Genomic DNA, 19880 nt, shown 5'->3' on the forward strand with positions numbered 1-19880 from the left:
GAAGGCAGCCCCCACCAGCCCAGTCTGTACCACTTGGTGACAGAGCATCAAGGTCTGCTCGTTCCCATGTAGGAAGCTCATTGGCAGGAGGACACCATGGGTGCTGGCATCGTGGTCCCCCCAGAGGAGGTTCATGTGCACCCCCTGGAAGTGGACTCTGAAGCCTGTGTATCTAGGCTTGACACAGGCTAGCTGCTGTGAGGTCCTTTAGGGGGTGACTTGGGCCCCAGTCCATCTGCCTGGCTGAATCCCACCTAGCTTTTGCAGCCCAGCCCCAGCCTGTCTCTTCTGTAAGCTTTCCCTCACCTCCAGCTTCATTGATTCGCCCATTTCTGACCTCCCTGGTCAAACAGTGGAAGATGATATGTTCCAGTTTCTCCAGGACACGCCCATCCCCCTCCAGCCCCACAGAGGCAGGAGTCACCCCTCAGCACTCACCCCTTCACCATGCTCAGGCATCCAGGAGGGCCGGATGGGTCTGGTGACCAGTCACTGGTTGGGTCAGCATCCAGGGCACAGTGTGGGGTCCCAGCACATGAGGCCCCACAGTGTGGAAACCTCATCTCCCCAGTGAAGAGGACCATGCTGTTTCACAGCTCTGCTCTGTGACTACCATTATTCACTCTCCCTGAGGCACACTCTGTGCATTCATTCATTCATTCATTGAACCAGCAGTGATGAATGTTCCTCCCATTGGCTGGCACTGTAGGTCAGAGGCCCTACCTTCATTCATTTATTCCCTGGGCACCTATGCTATGCCAGGCACCAGCTGTGCCAGGTACAGTGCTGGGCCCCTGCCTTCACGGGGTTTGCCCACCAGGACAGAGTCAGAAACAAGACCCTGTGTACTAAGTGTGCTAAGTACTGTGATTGCTGAGTACTCAGGGACTACAGGTGAGAAGGGATACCTGGGAGGGCCCCAGGGGAGTCCACGTCCCTGTCATCTTTCAAACCTCCCTGTCCATGCAGGATGCTGCTAGCCTGTAAGGCACCTTTGCACCAAGTAGAAAAAAGGGTTCCCTTTGGGTGGACAAACGCGCAAAAAGCAGACTCTCCAGGTTGTTGCAGACTCGTGGGTGCACAGCCTAATGGGCAAAGGGTGTTCATGGGGGGCCATGTGTCTCTGCCTCCCCAGCTGAGTGTCTGTGGCCCTACACACCTTCCCCCACATGGAGCAGGGTCCTTGAAGCAGCTCTGTGGCTGAGTATAACTGGCTCTCCCCAAGTTGGTAGAGTGCCACCCACAGGCCCTCCGAGGCTGCTGCAGGGTGGTGGCTCCTAGCCCCCACAGCCACCCGGGGCCTTTAACCTATGCACTGCCTCACCCAGAGTTTCATCCTTGAAGACCCTGGGTCTTTAGTGTTCTTCAGTCGCTGAAAGAAGCGGGATGCTGTCAGCCACCGTAAAAATGTGACCTTTGAAAATTTACAAGAGCTCAGGGTTTAAAAGCTGCTGCGTTAATGATGCATCCTATTAGCATCTGGTTAAAGGGAAGCCCAGAAAAGCCTGCTCAGGCCCATTGATGGGCAGATAGGGCCACTCCATGGGGCCGGGCAGGGGGAGGCGCTCCTGGTCTGCCTTTCTCTCTGATGAATGCTGTCCTGTCACTGGAGCAGAAGCCATGACTAGGAACACTAGGGAAAGACCAGAGGTCTGTGTGGCTTCCCTGGTGTCCCAGGAGAGGGGGTGAGGTGAGGCCCATTCAGCCCTGCCCTTCCTCCCCACTGCCTGGGCTGAGTTCTCCTAGTAACAGGCTTGTGTTGGTAGTCCCCTGCTCCAGCAAGGAGGTGTGTGAAGGCCTCAGGGAGACCTAGGCTTTGAGGAGACCCAGAGCCATGGGGAGGAGACGTGGGGGTCTAAAACATGGGAGGAAAGGGTTAACAAGAGCTGGGTTCGGTTGGGCTCAGTGGTTCAGCCTGTAATCCCGAGGTTTGGGAGGCTGAGGTGAGTGGATTGCCTGAACCCGTGGGTTCGAGACCCGCCTGGGCAACTTGGCGAGAACTCATCTCTACAATAAATCAAAAAATTAGCCAGGTGTGGTAGCGCACGCCTGTAGTTCCGGCTACTTGGAAGGCTGAGGCGTAAGGATCGCCGGAGCCCAGCAGGTCTGGGTGACAGAGTGAGACTCCAACTCAAAAAAAAAAAAAAGAGCTGGGTTCAAAGGTGGAGCCACAGACCTGCACACAGTCTTCTAGTAGCCTTCAGAACCTGAGAGCCACGCAGGTTTACCCCAGAGCTCCCTGCAGGAGGTGGGGGCTCTGGTCGGGCTATGCGAACTCACACATCACCAGCTGCTCCCGGCATCACCCACCTGGGGGCCCAGGCTGCTCAGAAAGGGCACACCCCTTTACCCAGGATTTTTTTCTGGAGAAAGTGGAGGAAGGAATGTCATTTCATTATTTTAATAAAATAAAATGCCTGAACTGCGTGTTGCTTGTAGCTTCTGATGTTGTTAGCACTGAGTAGAATGTGAGTAGCCTTATTTATCTTTGCTAAAGAAAAAAAAAAAGACTCTTCTCACAGCAGAGCTGCTTTCTTGTACATAAGAAACTGCTTGTAGTATTCATGAAAGACACAGCCAAACAGCAGCCCACTTAATCTCCTCCCAGCCCATCTGGGCCCGCCTCTGCACACCCGGAGCCCCCAGCTCCTTGTTCGCGCCGGTTTGGGTTTGTGCATCTCAGCTCTCCGCTCTCTCAGCTGCCGCTCGAGGGCAGGGCTGAGTCTCAGTCATCTGTGTCCCCAGAGCCTGGGGCAGACCTGGAGCCTCAGTACTTGTTTGCTGAATAAACAGTCAGCTAAGAAACAAATGAGCAAGCAAGCGAGCTGGCAGGAATGTTTTGAAACCAAGGGCCTGAGTGATCTGTGTTGGAAAGTGAGCAGTTTTTGAAGTTCAAAAACTCCCCCAAGTTTAAGGCAACCGTTGCAACTCCTGACATTTTAGAGCTCAGAACCTTCCCAGGTTTGGATTCTCATCCCAACTCAAGGAGACCCCAACTTCCTCTCCTGGAGGCAGTGACGTATTCCAGGGCGAGTTTCCAGAACCTTCCCTACCCTCAATTACGAGGCCGGGGTGTGGATGCTGATTCCGCAGGGAAGAGGGTCTGCAGCACCCTCTCCTGGCAGGAGAGGTTTCTGTACTGTCAGTGCAGGGGGTGCTGGTCAGGAGACTGGGGTGTCAGCATTCAAACTTTGCCCCTCTGCAGGGCTCCGAATGGGACTTCGCACAGAGTCCCTGCCTCCAGACACCTCTGGTTTCAGGGGACGCAATCTCTGTGCTTCTGCGCCACCAGGAAATGCCTGGAAATGCAGAGAAGGCTGCCGAGTGTGTGGGTGCCTTCATCCTTTAGACAGGGTGCACGCTAAAAGCTGTCTACTTGGAGAATGCCGGGAAAGCCATGCCATTGTTCTGCAAGACTACGAGTGTGGCTAAATCCCCAACCCCCTCTCTCACCCCTCCTCCCAGCTCCCGTCTGTCGTCCCACAGACAGACACGGGGCAGGGGCCTCTGATAAGGAAACGGGGCAGGGGCCTCTGATAAGGAAACTTGTCCGTTGAATTGTTCTTTCCTCAGGAGATTTGCTCTTTTCCTTTGTTTCTTGCTCTGTTCACAGAAGCAAAGCATCTGAAATGCAGGCCAGAGATAAAGTGCAGCCTAATGCAATTAGCTCAGAACAGCCCACGGGTCCTAATGGGATGCGGCTGGCTCGTGGGCTCCTCCCAGCAGGCCTGAGTGCAGGCGCTGTGTGTCATCTGCGTTATGCATGAAAGCCCCAAGTGTTGCTGGCCTGCCTGTCCACACCACTCCTTCCCACCCACCCCATGCCTGGCTTGGGACCCAAGACAACCACAGTGGTCAGTGCAGGCACTGGTCAGAGGGGCCCAGCAGGGAGCTCTGCCTCCCACCCCCTAGATCCCTGGGTCAGGTCCCACAGAAGTCTCCACAGGGACTGACCGTGGCCCCCACCTGAGAGAGGCCTGCAGGTGCCACTTGAGGTCCTATGGGCTTCTGTGATCATCTCTGCCTGGCCCCTCATCCCATCTCACCTGCCACCCCAGGCCTGGTTAGGCTCCGGCTGCACTACTTGGAGCCGTGGTCCCTCTACCCGAGGCTACCTCCACTGGCACCCACACCCCCTTACATCCCAGGTATCCCATCCAGCCACTCCAACATGCTTTTTAACTTTCTTTCTTTCTTTCTTTCTTTCTTTTTGGCTAATTATAGATAATAGCCATAGGGGAAAAATTGCAAATATAGACTAGAGTAGACAGTGGAATAAAAGTTACCCATGATCCCCTGACCCAAGGATAACAGGCATGCTGACATTTTGGCCATTTCCCTCCTATGCATATCGTTTGACATAAGCACGTTTATGTGGGGAAGTCATGTGTGTATTCTTTTGCGACCTGCTTTTCTCATTAAACATTATAGTGCAAGCATTTTGCCATCTCATTAAGAATTCTTAGTAAACATGATTTCTGATGCCTCTATAATGTTCCATCTGTAACTCAGGGAGACCAATGCTGTCCTGATTTTGTTCTCACCCTGAGGTTTGTTTTCTCATGCATCTAAAGATCTAAGCCAGAGAGTGGGCTCACAGAGCAGAGAGCCTGCCTTCTTCCTGTGCCGAGGACCCAAGGGTCCCAGCACCTTCCTGGGAGCAGGGACTGAGCTGTTCCCTCACAGGCCTCGGCTCCCACCCTCCTCATTTCTCCTCCGTAGGACGTTTGGGCCTCAGAGGCTGGTGTGGGAGCAGGATGGGGAATGTGTAATATCCCTCACCTGCCACTTGATGGTGACATCTTGGAAAGCCATCCTCTCCCATATCAAAGGGCCAGCAGATGGAGACACAGAGGATGGGCTGAGTACACAGTCAGTGCTCAGCACATGTCCTGAATAAGTTGGTAGCATTTGTGTTGTGGTGGTACACTGACGATCCAAGGGCTGGGGAGGTCGTCTCATGGCACAGGATGCCCTTTCAGCTATGATAGCACAGGTGGTATGAGTGGCCATAGAGTGTGCCCACAGAGGCTCTGAGTTGTATGTTCCAGAGACAAGAGCTTAGCAGAGGTCACAGCTTCTACTGGGTCCAAACCTCCTGTCATTCCCCCTATGGGCCTGGGTGTAGGCCTCTGGCCCCATGGCTCATGGCTGGAGCACAGACTGCAGGAGTCTTATTCTGGAAGATAGGTCCCAGGGTAGCCACCCTAGCCAGACTGGGCTCACCCTCCCTCCTATCTGCTTCCCACAGGCTCCCGGCATCTCCAAGGCAGACAGTCAGTCCCAGGGACTTGCGACCAGCATACGGTGGGGACAGACACCCATCAATCAGTCCACACCCTGGGACACTGATGAGCCACCCTCCAAACAGATGAGGGAGAGCGACAATCCAGGTATGTACATCATTGAACGACAGAGACACCAAAATCCAGGGCTGGGAGGGGGTTAGAATCTTCCTGGAAACCCCAGTTCCACATCAGGTCCCGGCCCCGGGGCCTGTAGAAGCCCCAGCCTCGGGCTGGCAGGGGGACATGGGGGCACTGTGTATAATTCCTACCCCTTGGTTTGCTCCTCGAGAAAGGATTTTGGAGAGCAAGGGAGTGGGAGTGACATTGTAGTGGTGACTCTGAATTGACTTCAGGTTATTTTGAATAGTCATTCCCAAACCTCAGTATTCTGACTCATAGCACATTGCTCAAGTCACATCTTCCCTTGAGACTCTGCCTTTCCAGCGGTATGTGAGCCCTGGGATGTTCTGCCCCAGGGACTGGGAGTCTCCGCCTCCTGCAGCATTCCCATCCTTCTTTGGGCAGCTCCAACCACAGCAAACACCCTCCCATCTATCTCCTGCTGGTCCCGAGCTCCCTTTAGGATACCCAGAACACAACAACTCTACAGATAATCTGGAGACCCCTTGCATCTCCCTCTCCGAGTCTTTTGCAGGATAAACCCACGAAGCCCTTCAGTCCCACCTCAGAGCCCATGGGTTCTGGTCCCTTTGCCTTCTGGGGAATTGCCCTGCTCTCTGCCTCCCTCTGGAAGTGCAGCACCCAGAACCCAACACAGCTCACACAGGGCCTCACCAGCACATTTTTCCTTCTGGGCCCACTGATCATTGCTCAGCCAGTGGCTGTGTCACATACTGTCTTAAAACCCCAAGACTGTCCCAGCAGCTACCGTTATTCCTGTCATTTCCTCACAGTCAGGCTCAGGCAACTGGATTTGGAGGCCCAAGGACAAGGCCTCCTCAATATCTCCCCATCCGGCTGTTAGGATCGCTTAGCCTCCAGCTGCTGTTGCTGACCTGTTCCTAACCCTCCCAGTTATGACGTCTGCAGACCTGGCCATGTGTCCCACGTTATCACCCAAGCCACAGATAAAAATGCTGGGCAGGACTTTCTGCGTATGACTGGAACCTCCCTTTAGGTCTCTCGTACCCCTTTGGGCCACTGCCCAGTCATAAATAAGTCGCGTCCGTGGCCCTGCACCTCCATGTCTCTGCCACAGAGTCATCTGGGGCCGCCACAGAGTCATCTGGGGCCTCCCCAGTAATGCTCTGAAGTTCTGATGCATTTTCCAGAACCCTAGCTAGACCTGGAAAGAGCAGAGCTTGGGATGGCATGCTCTGTGCTTAAGATACCCAGGCTGGTTCTCAGTGACACCCCCTTCCCTTCTTTGGGCCTAGGTACCACCCTCCTAGCACCCATTCTAGAACCTTGCTGGCATTACTGACCTCTGTGGACTTCCATTCGTCCCCAACCTCTCTCGCCATCAAAATCACAAATACTTATCACACGTCTACTGTGTGCCCTGTTCTGTGTGTGGTGACAGTGCTTGCAGTCATCCTAGAATGTCAGGGCCACCGTGCCTGCTGTCCACGGGGACACGGGCTCCAGAAAGGCTGTGCCCAAGGTCTCTTGGCCAGGAGGGGGCAGACCCAGGATTCACACTGTGGCCTGTGGGACTCACTGCCAGCAGATGGCTTTCCTTGTGGACAACCCCTCAGAGACAGTGTCCCCGTGGTCTGGTAGTCACCTGCCATGCTGGCTTCTGCCCTGCCTTACTGCCATTTTGTTTCTTGGAGAGAGCTTTCAGATCCCCCTTCTAGCCTCAAGACTGGTGGTGTGAGCACCTCTCCCACCTTCACTCTCCTTCTTCCATCTCCTCATCCTCTGTCCATCCAGAGAAATCACAAAAGCCAAGATAGCATTTGAGCGATGGAGCCAGACCTGGGCTCATTGAGTCGGAGATTCCCCAGACTGGCCTTCCATGTCATGGAGTCTTCTGGCTTCCCTCGCCAGCCCCCTTGGGTCACCTTCTCTGGCACAGCTGGCCTTGCGTCTTGTATTGGCTCTCAAGAGCCATGTCTAGACCCACTTATTCAACCAGTTTTCTTAAAAGCCAAAGTGCACGGGTTCAAGACCCGCCTGGGCAGCGAGACCTCATCTCTACAATAAATAAAAAAAAAAAATCATCCAGACGTGGTAGCGCATGCCTGTAATTCCAGCTACTTGGAAGGCTGAGGTGGAAGGATCGCTGAAGCCCAGCAGGTCAAGGCTGCGGTGGCCAGGAGCGGCCACTGCACTCCAGTCTGGGCAACAGAGTGAGACTCCAACTCAAAAAAAAAAGCCAAAGTGGGCTTCTCTTGTTCCCCCTATGGCTGGCCATGGGAGTTTACTTAGCACAGAGCCCAGCTACCCCAGCAAGGCCCTGCCAGCCTTTCCACACGACCCCTGCACCCCTCTTCCTGGAAGGACTTTGCCCGGCCCCAGGTTTTAGTGCTCTTACCTGAGGGCCCAGAAAACCCCTCCTGTCTCCACCATCCAGCTTTCTCCCTGCCTTCCTCAGACAGGGAGTCGCCAGAGAGGGAGGAGAAACACCAATGTTTATGCAACATTGCCAGATACTCTGCTAGTTTTGTTTTCCTTTTTTTTTTTTTTTTTAAGATGTGGGATACAATTGAGGGTTAGGTATACAAGTGTTCATTATGCAGGTACCCTTGTTGATGAGGTATGCCCCCCACCTCCCCTGACAGATTCCCACTACTGCCGATCCTGCCCCCACCCTCCCCTGGCATTTTCCCACTACTGCCAATCCTCTGTCTTATTTTCAAACGCATTTTCCCCATTCATTTCTTCCCAGTAGTCCTGTGAGGTAGGTATTGTTCATTACATTTAAAGGTGAGAAGAATGAGGCTCAGAGAAGATAAGTAACTTGCCGAGGCTCTTAGCTAGGAAGTAGCAGAGCTGGGATTTGAATCCAGGTCTCTTCAACAGTCTTTGGTTTTTTTCTCTGCTCTGTGGCTTCTTGCCTCCCCCTGCAGGTGTTGCCTGCTGCTCTGAGCCACATGGCCATCTGTTCATATGCCCCTAATGCACTTTCCCCAGGCTACTGGCCTCACAGATTCCTAATCAGTAAGTTCCCGGATGCAGGTGTCTCGTCTACCTCTGTGACCCAGTACCCGGCACAGGGCCTGGGACAGTCAGTGTTTGTTGAGTGAATATGAAGCGGGCAGATGACATTTCTTCCATCTCCCTTGCAGGCACAGGGCCATGGGTGACCACGGTGGCCGCCGGGAGCCAGCCTGCCCTGATCGCACACTCCTATGGAGTGGCCCAGCCTCCCACCTTCAGCCCGGCTGTGAACGTCCAGGCCCCGGTCATTGGGGTGACCCCCTCACTGCCTCCCCACGTGGGGCCCCAGCTCCCGCTGATGCCAGGCCACTACTCGCTCCCTCAGCCGCCCTCTCAGCCACTGAGCAGCGTGGTGGTCAACATGCCTGCCCAGGCCCTGTATGCCAGCCCTCAGCCCCTGGCCGTGTCCACACTGCCCGGTGTGGGGCAGGTAGCCCGCCCAGGACACACCACTGTGGGCAACGGCCACATGGCAGGGCCCCTGCTGCCTCCGCCGCCACCGGCCCAGCCGTCCGCCACTCTCCCCAGCGGTGCCCCGGTCACCAATGGGCCTCCCACGACTGACTCAGCCCACGGGCTACAGATGCTACGGACCATTGGCGTGGGGAAGTATGAGTTCACCGACCCAGGGCACCCCAGAGGTAAGTCCCGCTGCCCACGTGCCTCCCCGTGTGCCCATGTCCGTGCCTCCCTGCGCGGTCGCTGCAACACAGTCAGGACAGGACCGTGCTTCGTGGCAGCTCCTTCACTGGCCTCACCTAACCTGAAGGCTGCAGTGGGGCCTCCACCTGCCCAGACAACTGGCCTGAGATGAGGGAGGGGGTGGGGATGTGTGGAGGACAAGACAAGGCAGGGAAACATGCATGGGCAAGAAAGGGGAGACCAGGAGGAGGAAGGAAGGGAGAGCCTGCAAAGTTCAGGGTCCTTCTCCCTCTGGCCCAAGCCCTGGGGTGTTCTCATCTCTGATCCCCAAGGCCAGGCTAAGCACAGAATGAGCAGAATCATCTACTCCTCTTAGGGCTCCACAGAACAGTCCATTTGGGGGCCTTCTCCATTTTCCACCCTGAGGACATTAGGAACTTGGACTGTCTATGTCCCTCCTGGGGAAAGCACCCTCTGCCATGCCATTGGTTGAGAGAGTGCCCAAGACATTTAGTCCAGCCAGAAGCATTGCCAGACCATCCTGAGCCACGGGAATTGTTTTGTTTCCTGGGTTCAAGGATGGCTGTGTGAGACTTGGAAAGAGCACCTCCAGCCTCGGCCTTCAGTGAACCCCCTTCCCCAGCACCAGGGGAGTGTGCATGCCAGGAACTCAAAGGCAGATCCTTGAGAACAGAGCCAGGACAGGAGCGTGTCAGGGAGCTTCCGGCCTTAGGGTTAGGGCGGAGGGCCTCAGGAAACAGGCCTCACTCTTGATGTATGTCTGAGCAATCTGTCCAGGCTGGAAGGCAGGAGGGGACGGGAGGACCAGGGGCCATAGAGGTGAGCTTGCAGGGTTCATCTGCCCCATTCCTGCCAATCCCTTGGTACTCCAGACAAGCAGAGCCTCTGTGCTTGCTGAGTGCAGGGGGCAGGCTGCCGGGCCACCACCAGGTGCAGGCAGAAGGGGTCAGGAGGCGTCACGGTGGACGATCTGCCCCATGCAGCATCCACACCACCTTTGAAAGAGGAGAGTAGATGGTCCTAGAAAGTGTGCACATCTGTGTGCACATTCAGCCTCCCTACTTAAAGCCCCTTGAGATCGCCTTTCAGAGGGCCCTGCCTCTCAGCAGATCAATGAATCCAGCAAGCCATTCTTTCCCGCCTGCTCTCACAAGTCTCTATCATTTCGAGCAATTTTCAGGCCTTGTCAAGCATCCCAACAACAAAGCCCATGTCTGGATCTCTGTTGGATTTAATTCCCAATCTGATTGAGCCCTGACTGCCTTTGTTTTGGAAATCAGCACTAGTTTTAAATGACAAAATTATAGAAAATTACATCTAAATTCTGGTAAACTCTTGCTTTGTTTAAAATCTTTTTTTTTAAAAATTGACTAAATTGATTTCTTGTTTGAATTGTTTTGGTTAAGCTCCCTCTCTCTTAAAAGAAAAAACAACAACAACAACTTCCAGTTCAAGTTCATGAGCTGCCAACTCTGTCACACTGGACAGTGAGAGTTCCGGCTGCTCCCAAGGCTGTGCCAAAGCCCGAGGCATTGGGCAGCTTCTCCTCTCCCCACAATGGGGGGCTGTAGCCCCTCTGGGGGGCCTTCTAGAGCCTAGATAGGTCTAGATAGGTCTTGCTGTTTTGCCACGTTCCAGGCTTGCATCTAAGAAAAAGAGTTGTTCTGTGCAAAAAGATAACCGGCCCAGATGGGACTGGAGTCCCTCATTTGGGGCTTAGCACTGAGCTGGGATCAGCCCCACCAAAGCTGCCATGTGCAGACGAATCTGAACATCCTCTGCCCTGTGCCCATGAGGTCAGAAAGACGCAGATGGCTGGACCCCTGTGCCTGCTGGGTCAGTGACCGTTTCAGAGCTGCTCCTGTAATCTCTGTGCAGGGTCAAGGATGTGAACCATCCTCTGTGGTAGTCCTGAGCCTGTGGGTGGGAGGGAAGAAGAACGAGGGGCCCTGCTAGGATTCCCTCTGCCAGGCCCTGCTGGGTTGACTGTCTGAGTGCTAGGTGAGGGCCAGGGACAGGGTGGGCCTACAAAGAGTCCGTGGCTCTGCCTTCTGGTGAGCAACTCTAGTCAGTGACAGCGGGTGACCCGTCCGTCATACTGATTTCCAGAGGTTGCCTATTTCCCCAGAGAACAGAGCTGGCTGTTTCCCCAGAAATTACCTTTAACTTGCTTCTCTATTTACGGCCTCATCAGCTGATTTATTCCTGTATATTTGCGAGGAGGAAAGACAATGAAGCATACATGCACAAACGCCTCAAAATGCAAGCCTGGGTGGGTTTTTTTTTTTTTTTAGTAATTTCTCCTTTCATTTCTGATCTTAAAAGCCTTTATTGCTGAAGCTATAATTTGTCTGTCAGATCTAATGTCAAACAATTGCATATTTTTTAAAATAAGAAACCCGAATTTTGAAACCAAATCTTTGAAACTTGCTGTGTGAGAGTCATGTTCCTGACAGGACCACGTGGGTTTGGATTTGGGTCACTTTTAATTTTGCCCCTAGGGATTTTACATCTCTGTAGCCCAATTGATTTCACACTCCTAAATGACAGACAGCTGGCTCCAGGCAGGAACAGGAGGCTCTGTGTGATGGCATCAACACAAGTCAGAACTCCACTTTGGAAAAAAAAAAAAAAAGAACTTTCGTTTTCTCCTGTTCTCTGTTTGAAACCTTGCCCAGCATTATAATAAGATCCACCATGGAATGCCTTGAGATCTAGCTCATTAAAGGCCCTCGATTTTTCCTACTATTGTTTGACGTGACAACCTGGCCTCTCCCGGGGTTGAATAATTATGGAGAGACCCCCTCCATGAAGAGAACAGGTCTTGCCAGCCAGAGGGATGGGCCACTGGTATTTTTAGACTTCATTAGTGCCCTGATTTAAAATTTCACTTTTTGTTTCTCGTAATTATCTTCCAATCAACTGAGCTAAAATTTCAGTTGGGGCTCTATTAGTCTGCCTTCCCAAAAAGGGTGTTGGGACTTTAAAACTTAACCAATTGAAAAATAAAGGTGTTGTGGAAATGCTTTTTGATTTGCAATAGGTCAAGCGTTTGTCTCTCATCTGTGACTGGAGAAGCTGGCTTGCGTGCAGTTCTCTCTAATGAGTGTTATTTAAATGCATTGAGCACATATAGATTTTCTTAAGAAACTTACAAGATAAATCTTTCTCTAAGAACAATTTGGGGGTGGGAGCAAGCTGTAGAATTTTTTTTTAGATGATATATTGAAGGCTAATTAAAAATAGATTTCATGTGTGCAAAGTAATAAGGGAGGAAAAAAGAATTCGTTGCATTTGAGTCCTGTCATAAAGTACCTGAAACCTCCGCTTTGCCATTGTATTGGAGTCCCTGAGCTAATCCATGGGGAGAGATGTGGTCAAGCTCAGGCCTTGGTGAGACCCGAGGTCAATGTCACTGCCCCTAGTGCCCCATGAACCCAGCCATGTGTCCCTGATGACAGAGCTCACAGCAGAGGAGTAGGCTGTGGATGTAGTTATTTCTACTCCTGCCGTCTTCTACAGATGATTTGTGGTGGCTCAGGTCTTGGCTGGAGGCCTTGCAAATCTCTAGCTCCTGGCCTGGTGGTAAGCTGCAGAAAGGCTATTGTGTTTTTACCTATGCCTAAGAGTGAGAGGCCAGACTGCACCTGTTCCCAGGTGCTCCTGGACCAGAAAGCAAAGTCCAACTAGACCAGGGCTGGGAGACAGTTCTCTTCTGACTTTAGCTTTTGAAGGCCTAGGCAGAAGGGCCCTTGAAGATCCATCTACAGGGCCCAGCCTCCCCGTCCCGGGGCCGAGGAGCCATGCTGGGAGAGGGGGCTCTTCAGCCCCTTCCTGTGGTTCCCCATCTCCTCCTTCCCATTCCTGCTCAGGATCTCGCCCACAGAGCTCTCTGTCTCCACTGCCACACTGAACTTGGACAGCAGCTGTCCCAGTCTCCACAGGTGGCAAAGACGGGATCTTGTAAAACATACTTGGAGACACAGGGAATAGCTGTGTGACTGGGCAAGCCTCCCAACCTCTCTGAGCCTCTCTCTCTTCGTTCTTTAAAATGGGGGTGTCAATGCCATCCTCACAGGGCCTAGGGGAGGACTGAAGGAGATTGTGGACATGACTGTACCAAGCTCTGTGTCTGCTTAATACTGGAAACAGCTGTTATTGTTGACTCTGGCCCAAGGACCAGAGAGCTTCACAGAGAAGAAAGCTAGTGAAGGGGCAGAAGGCCAGGCAGAAGAGGAGGAAGCCCATGCTTGTTCACAGAGCTGGCAGCCCCTGGCCAAGTCACTTAACCTAGGGATGACAAGCCCAGCCCTAAGAGGGAGGTTGGCTGTGTCACTTTTGGGGCTTCAGGGGGATTCGGGACTGCATTCCCCAGGCGTGGAGCCTGGCATAGACCTGATCTCTTCTGGCCTCACTCTTCGTGTCCAGGCCACGTTGTTGCCTCTGCAACCTCAATACGTACTCTGGAAGAAGCTGGGAGTGCATGATAAAGCTCTTTGCCCGCTCTTGGTTAGGCCAGAGGCATGAGATGTCCAGACTGAAATTGTCTTCCCACCGACCTGTTTTTCCTGTCTGTATCTCAGAAATGCCATCATGAATCCACCTAGCATACAAACTCAAAGCCTGGAGTCGTCCTTGACCTGCCTCTTGTCCTCTTCGTGCTGTGGGTCTGAAAGCTCAGTTGATTGTGGTTCCTCTGTCTCTCTCCTCTCCTCTCTGTCCCCACCACCACCCCTTGTCGGGTCACCATCACCTACGGCCTGCACGCTGGCCTCCAAGCCCACAGTGTGTTTCCTCCAGTCTGGCTCCATGGTGCAGCCAGAGTAGTCTTTTCAAAACATAGGCCTGGCCCCACCACAACCCAGTCAAATGTCTCCAGCAGCCCAGCTGCTCTGGGGACAGCACCCAGACCTGATGCGGGACGTCCCCAACCGGCTCCCACCTGCTTCCTGCTTCATCCTTTGCCGTTCTGTTCACACCAGGCCTGGGGCTCTCCCCATCCACCTGTGCTCTGTGCCTCAGCCGAGAGCCTGCGAGGCCTGTTGCTTGTTCCTACGTCATTCTCCCAGCTAGACTGTGGACCCCTGGGGTCAGAGACCCAGGTATCCAAGCCAGTGCCTGCACTAAGACACTCAGGAAGTCTGATGAATGCAGGCCCAAAGCACCGGCTGGGCATTATCCACAAAGGCTTGGTGGCCTCTCTCTTCCCTTCTCGTGGTGAGAGCAGGTCGGTTCTCAGGACCCCAGGCACAGAGGAATGGAAACGCCCTTGTGAGGCTTCACTCCACAGCAAGTCACCCCCAACACACACCTGTCCCAACCTCTGGGGACAAAAGCCCATCTATTGCAGACTTCCTTCTTTACTCAAGCACCTCCACCACAATGCCCAAAACATAAAGGATCTGGAATTCTGCCCCAGTTTCCTCATCTATAAAAAGGGGATAATGACAGAACCTGCTTCTGACAGTTGCTGTGAAGATTAAGTTATTTTGCATAAAGCCCTCAGAATACTGCCTAGCATGTGGTAATTACTGTGAAAGCGTTTTCTTTGGTTATTTTCACTACCAGTACCAGGGCCATCTCTTAGTGTCCATGGTCTCTTAGGAGACCAGGTTAATATGACAAAGCCAAAGACCAGTTTGCCTCCCAGAGTCCTAGGAGAGAGCGTTAACATCATGATGTGCGAAGCACCTAGTTCCCAAGGATCCACAGAAGAAAATTGCCTTCTGGCCAGGCATGGTGGCATGCACCTATAGTCCCAGCTACTTGGAAGTCTGAGATGGAAGAATCGCTTGAGCCTTGGAGGTCAAGACTGCGATGGCTGTGATTGTATCACTGCAGTTCAGCCTAGGCAACAGAGTGAGACTCCCGAGTAAAAAAACAAAAAAGAAAAGAAAAGAAAAGTGCCTTCTCCCATTGTCACATGTCCATCATCTGCTTGCTTTAACAACCAGAAGGAACCAGCCTGTTCCTGGCCTTCCTCCTAATTACAGGGGCTATTTGTCTTGGGAGAGTTCCTCCTGTTTTCCTCTCAGCGTCCTGGGAGGTTCAGCTTGATATCTTGGTGCCAGGGACCCAGCAGGTATTGGGTCCTCCTTCACACCATATCACTAGATGGGACAAGTAGTATTCTCTGGCTCTTACAGACCAACCCACCAAAGCTGCAGGTGGAGAGAGCTGGGTAGGAGGATGTGCCTGGCAGCATGGAAGGCAGTCGGGAGCCCAGATTCTGTAGCAGACTACTTGGGTAGAATTCAAGCTCCACCACTCACTAACCCAGTGAACTTCTACTGGAAAACTGATGTCTCTAAGCCTCAGTTTTCTGATCTGTAACATGGAGATGATAGTGCCAGTGTCAGAGATATGCTTTGAGGATACTATATGTAAAGTCTATTCTTTTTGAGTCGCGGTGTCTCTCTGTCACCCAGCTGGAGTGCAGTGGCATGATCACAGCTCACTGCAGCCTCTTCTGGGCTCAGGCAGTCCTTCCACCTTAGCCTCCCTAGTAGCTGGGACTACAGGTGCATGTGGTGGCACCACATGGGGCTAATTTTTTTTTTCCTGAGACAAGCTCTCGGTATGTTGCCCAGGCTGGTCTTGAACTCCTGGGCTCAAGCAATTCCCCTACCTCTGCCTCCCAGAGTGCTAGGATAACAGGCATGAACCACACACCCAGCCTGTATATAAAGTTTTAACACAGTGTATGGCACATAGGATGCTCACAATAATGTTATCCACTGCTGTAAAGCCTAAAGAATCCTGGAAAAGAAATAGAGTCTGGGGAACCGTAGGCTCAGGACCTCCACTGCTTTTAAAACAAGGTTGTCCAAAATAATCTCCCAAATCCAACTGAACAATCCTCAAAGTGGATCTGGAACCAAGCCCACATCCCACCACTGCTATACCTTTCCCCTTCCCAGGCCCCGCTCTCAACACGTACCCCCTCTCCCAAGAAATGTGTATCTCAGAGCCGATGCAATCCAAAACCCCGTCTGCACAAGGCCTTCCTCCTCGCCTGGACAGCACTTGCCCCAACCCTGCGCAAAAAGCCTCCTCCCCTTCACAGGGCTCTGTCCTCCTGGGGTTTGTTAATCAGTCATCAGAGGGTTGTCCGGGGCTTAACGGTTTTGTTAACAGATCATTGACTGTGAGTGAACCAGACAAGCGGAAAGATGCCGCAAAGGCAGCCAGACCACCCGGGACGGTGTCATCCTGGGAGCAGGAGGTGACCCTGCCACCCCAGCCTGTTCAGCAGGGCAGAGCAAGGCACCCTAGGCCCTCTCCTCATGGTGCTGGCGGAGTATGTGGACTTTCAGCCCCAGATCTCTCTGCTGAGCATCTTTGAGGTTAGAAGTCCTTCTCTGGCCCCAACTGTCCAACAAGCAGGGCCAGAGGAGTCAAGATGCTGATGGGAATGAGACGGCTCCTCCAATGGGAGCAAACAGGGGAACATTCCTATCCTGTGCTCTTCAGAAAATAGTGCTGGCCCACAGCAGGAAGCCAGCTGCCCTGATCTCAAGCACTGTCTTCTCTCAGGAGTGGCAAGCCCCAGCAGACACCAGCAGGGTGACCCATGAGGTTCCAGGTCAGTGACACACAGAGGCCACTAAAAGGCTTGAGTCATGGCATGTCACTTCCCTTTCTGCTGCACCACCAAGTTTTTTTAGTTTGGTTTGTTTTTTTGCATGAGTTGAGGTTTCACTCTGTTGCCCAGGCTGGAGTGCAGTGGCACGATCACAGGTCACCACAGCCTCAGTCTCCTGGACTCAGGCAATCCTCCCACCTCAGTCTCACAAGTAGCTGAGACTACCTGTGTGTTGTTTTTTTTTTTTGTAGAGACAAGGACTCACTATGTTGATCAGGCTCATTTCAAACTCCTGGGCTCAAACAATCCTGCTGCCTCAGCCTCCCAAAGTGCAAGGATTACAGGCATGAGCCTCCGTGTACAGCATCACCAGGTATTTACTGAGCCACTAATGCGTGTGGTCTCAGGCACACTGTGTGAAGACCCCACACTTGGCTTCTGCCATGAGCCAGGCAAAAGATCCAGGCAGGATGCCAGCTGTGTGCCCCATGCAATTCTTGACTCCTAGGCCTGTGGTGATGCCAGGCCCTGGGAGAGAGGAAGGAGGCTGTCCTGGGAGAGCAGGGGGAGACCAGGAGGTGCCAGCAATAAGGACTCCAGAAAAGAGAGGTCAGTGTGGACAGAGCCTTCAGGGCAGTCAAGATGACAACAAGGAGACAAGGGGAAAGCGAGTGACTCTATAAATGCAAGAGCTGGGGGAAAAATGCTTGGGGGAAGTGCCAGGGCACAGGATTATGTTTTTCCAGTAGATTCATCTATCACAGAGTCTCAAATACACATCTACTGAAATGGTGTGCAAGGCCTGTCCTGATTTGAGACAGGGTCAGCTTGTGATTTAAGCTTACAGGCCCAAGAAATCCCTTTCTCTGAACACTTGGCACACCAAGTCCAGGAAGCCCACTCGGGCTACTCAGCTGACTTCTTTACCTGGTCAGCCAGCATTTGGTGGAGTAATAATCCAAGGCTCTGGATTAGAGTCCATTCATCTTCAAGGTCATCTGGTCTTGCCAGGTGAAGACCTCCTGGATCCTCAGGGGCTTTGACCTGGGTAGGAAATGCCTGGGGGCCCTTAACCCCTGACAAGGAAATAAGGTGCACACATAGGGGCCAGAAATTCTTTACAAACTTTGCTTTCTCCTGTTGTGGCACAGGCTTCATGGCGAATTTCTTGTTGCCTTACCACTGTTCAGACATCCAATAGCTACTGTCTTTGCTGGGAAAAGCATGCCATGTCAGGCTGAGCCCTGGAGTCCTTTAGAGGCTGGGGATGAATTTTGAGAAAAGACGAGCTGGGCCACGGTGTGGAATGCATGCTGCTTGTCCCCATGTGATGTGGGGGTGGGGTACATGGTCTCACAGATCACGAAACAAAACTGGAGAAAACGTGGCATAAAACTGGCTCAATGAGAAATGACTTGGTTGAAATTACATTCTATTCAGGAGCACACTCGCTATTCTAGAAATGTAAAGGGTAAAAATAAGACAAGCAGAGTATTTTAAGAGCACAAAACACTGGATAAATTGCTCAAAGAAAAAAATGACCAAAGGGTTGCCATCTATTGAAATAGTTGTCATTGCCTGTTTTCTTAGTGTAACTCTTTTCTTTAAAAAAATTTTAATATATATTTTTATGACTTTATATATATTATATAGGCCATGTGAGCTGCGATCATGTCACTGAACTCTGGCCTGGATGACAAAGTGAGACCCCCAACTCAAAAGGAGATTATTTCCTTTTGAAGTCTAGGAGTTAGGTGTATCTCAGCCCACCTCCCCATGCTGATGCCCCAGCTGTGCTCTCTGAAGTGACTCACCATCTCCTTCTCTATTGGTGAGATTATTATATGTATTATATATTATAATGTATAATATAATATATGATATGCCATTTATAATATACTATATATTATGTTATGTAGTATATTATATAATAAATATATTATGTATAATTAATATATTATATTATACGTGTATAAATATTATATGATATGTGTGTGTGTATATATATATATATTTTTTTGAGGGATGTCCAAGTGTTTTCATTGCACCATCAGACAAATGCTCATGACCTTCCAAATCTCCTGGAAGCCTGTTGAACAACCAAGCACAGCACTGGGAACTGTCTGATTTTGTCCACTGGGCTCTTACTACCTTGTCCTCCTTCTTCCAAGTGACCTCTTGGTATCATTGTTCAATGTCTCAGACCCAGGTCTACACACAACATAAGTGCATATTACCTTTTCACCAACTTCTGCAAGATCAATGTCAAAACCATATTTTAGTCAACTAGGGGTAGCTCTGCCATCACAAAATACTACAGACTGGGTAGCTTAAACAACAAATATTTATTTTTTCACAGTGCTGTAGGCTGGAAGTTCAATGTCAAGGTGTGGGCAGGGTTGATTTCTGGTGAGGCCTCGCTCCTTGGCTTGAAGACAGCAGCCTTCTCACTGTGTCCTCACACAGCCTTTCCTCTGTGCATGTGCACTCCTGGTGTCTCTTCCTCTTCTTATAGGGACACCAGACCTATTAGGTGAGGGCCTTACCCTTATGACCTCATTTAAGGCCTTTTCTCCAAATATAGTCACATTGGGGGTTAGGGTTTCAGCATATGAATTTGGGGGAGGCACAGTTCAGTCCATTACAGTCTACATGTCCATCCATGACAAATGAAAAGGGTAGCCCACAGCATATTACTATGTAGTTGCAGACAATGTATGACTTCCAACTGTGGGCATTTTCAGTGGCTCGAACCTTTTCATAAATGCATTCTGGACATTTTTATCTTGGTTTACCTGCAAGTGGTCACTCTGCCCCCTGTTAACTGAGCACTGGCTATATTCTCATTATTAGAGTCAGCCACACTTGGGGTTAATTCCTTATTTCTATAGAACCTTCATGCTGGGCAGGATCTCAGAAGTCACCTGATAGAAGCAGGAATCTACCATCACCCCTAGGAGCTAAGTTGGAGCCACTGATTGCTAGACAGTTTGTCCTGTTAAATGGTCAAGAGCTGTCTTCCTGTAACTTCCATGGCCCTGCCCTCTGGAGCCATCCAGGGCAAAGCTGGTCCCTGTTCTACATGACAGCCTTTCACATTTTTGAGGAGGGCAGAATTTCCTTTTCTGCAGTCCAAATATCTCCAGGGGCCTCAGCTGTTCATCCTGTGAAGGGTCCCTTTACCACGCGAGTGTCCTCCTTGGCCATGCTCCAGCTTG

At 51.7% G+C, this 19880-nt stretch overlaps 1 protein-coding gene across 2 annotated transcripts in view; it reads left to right on the top strand.

Annotated features, from left to right (window-relative positions):
- The window catches only part of KLHL29 (kelch like family member 29), a 232672-nt gene that overhangs the window by 156464 nt on the left and 56328 nt on the right, over positions 1–19880 (top strand). For both annotated transcript variants that reach the window (XM_008065332.2, XM_021716174.1), the window contains 2 exons: positions 5252–5393; positions 8543–9055. In XM_008065332.2, the coding sequence (XP_008063523.1) occupies positions 5252–5393; positions 8543–9055 (655 nt within the window). The remainder of the gene's footprint in view (positions 1–5251; positions 5394–8542; positions 9056–19880) is intronic.

This window comes from Carlito syrichta, unplaced genomic scaffold (assembly GCF_000164805.1).
Source record: "Carlito syrichta isolate Samal-C Ts95f unplaced genomic scaffold, Tarsius_syrichta-2.0.1 Scaffold308235, whole genome shotgun sequence".
Taxonomy (NCBI): domain Eukaryota; kingdom Metazoa; phylum Chordata; class Mammalia; order Primates; family Tarsiidae; genus Carlito; species Carlito syrichta.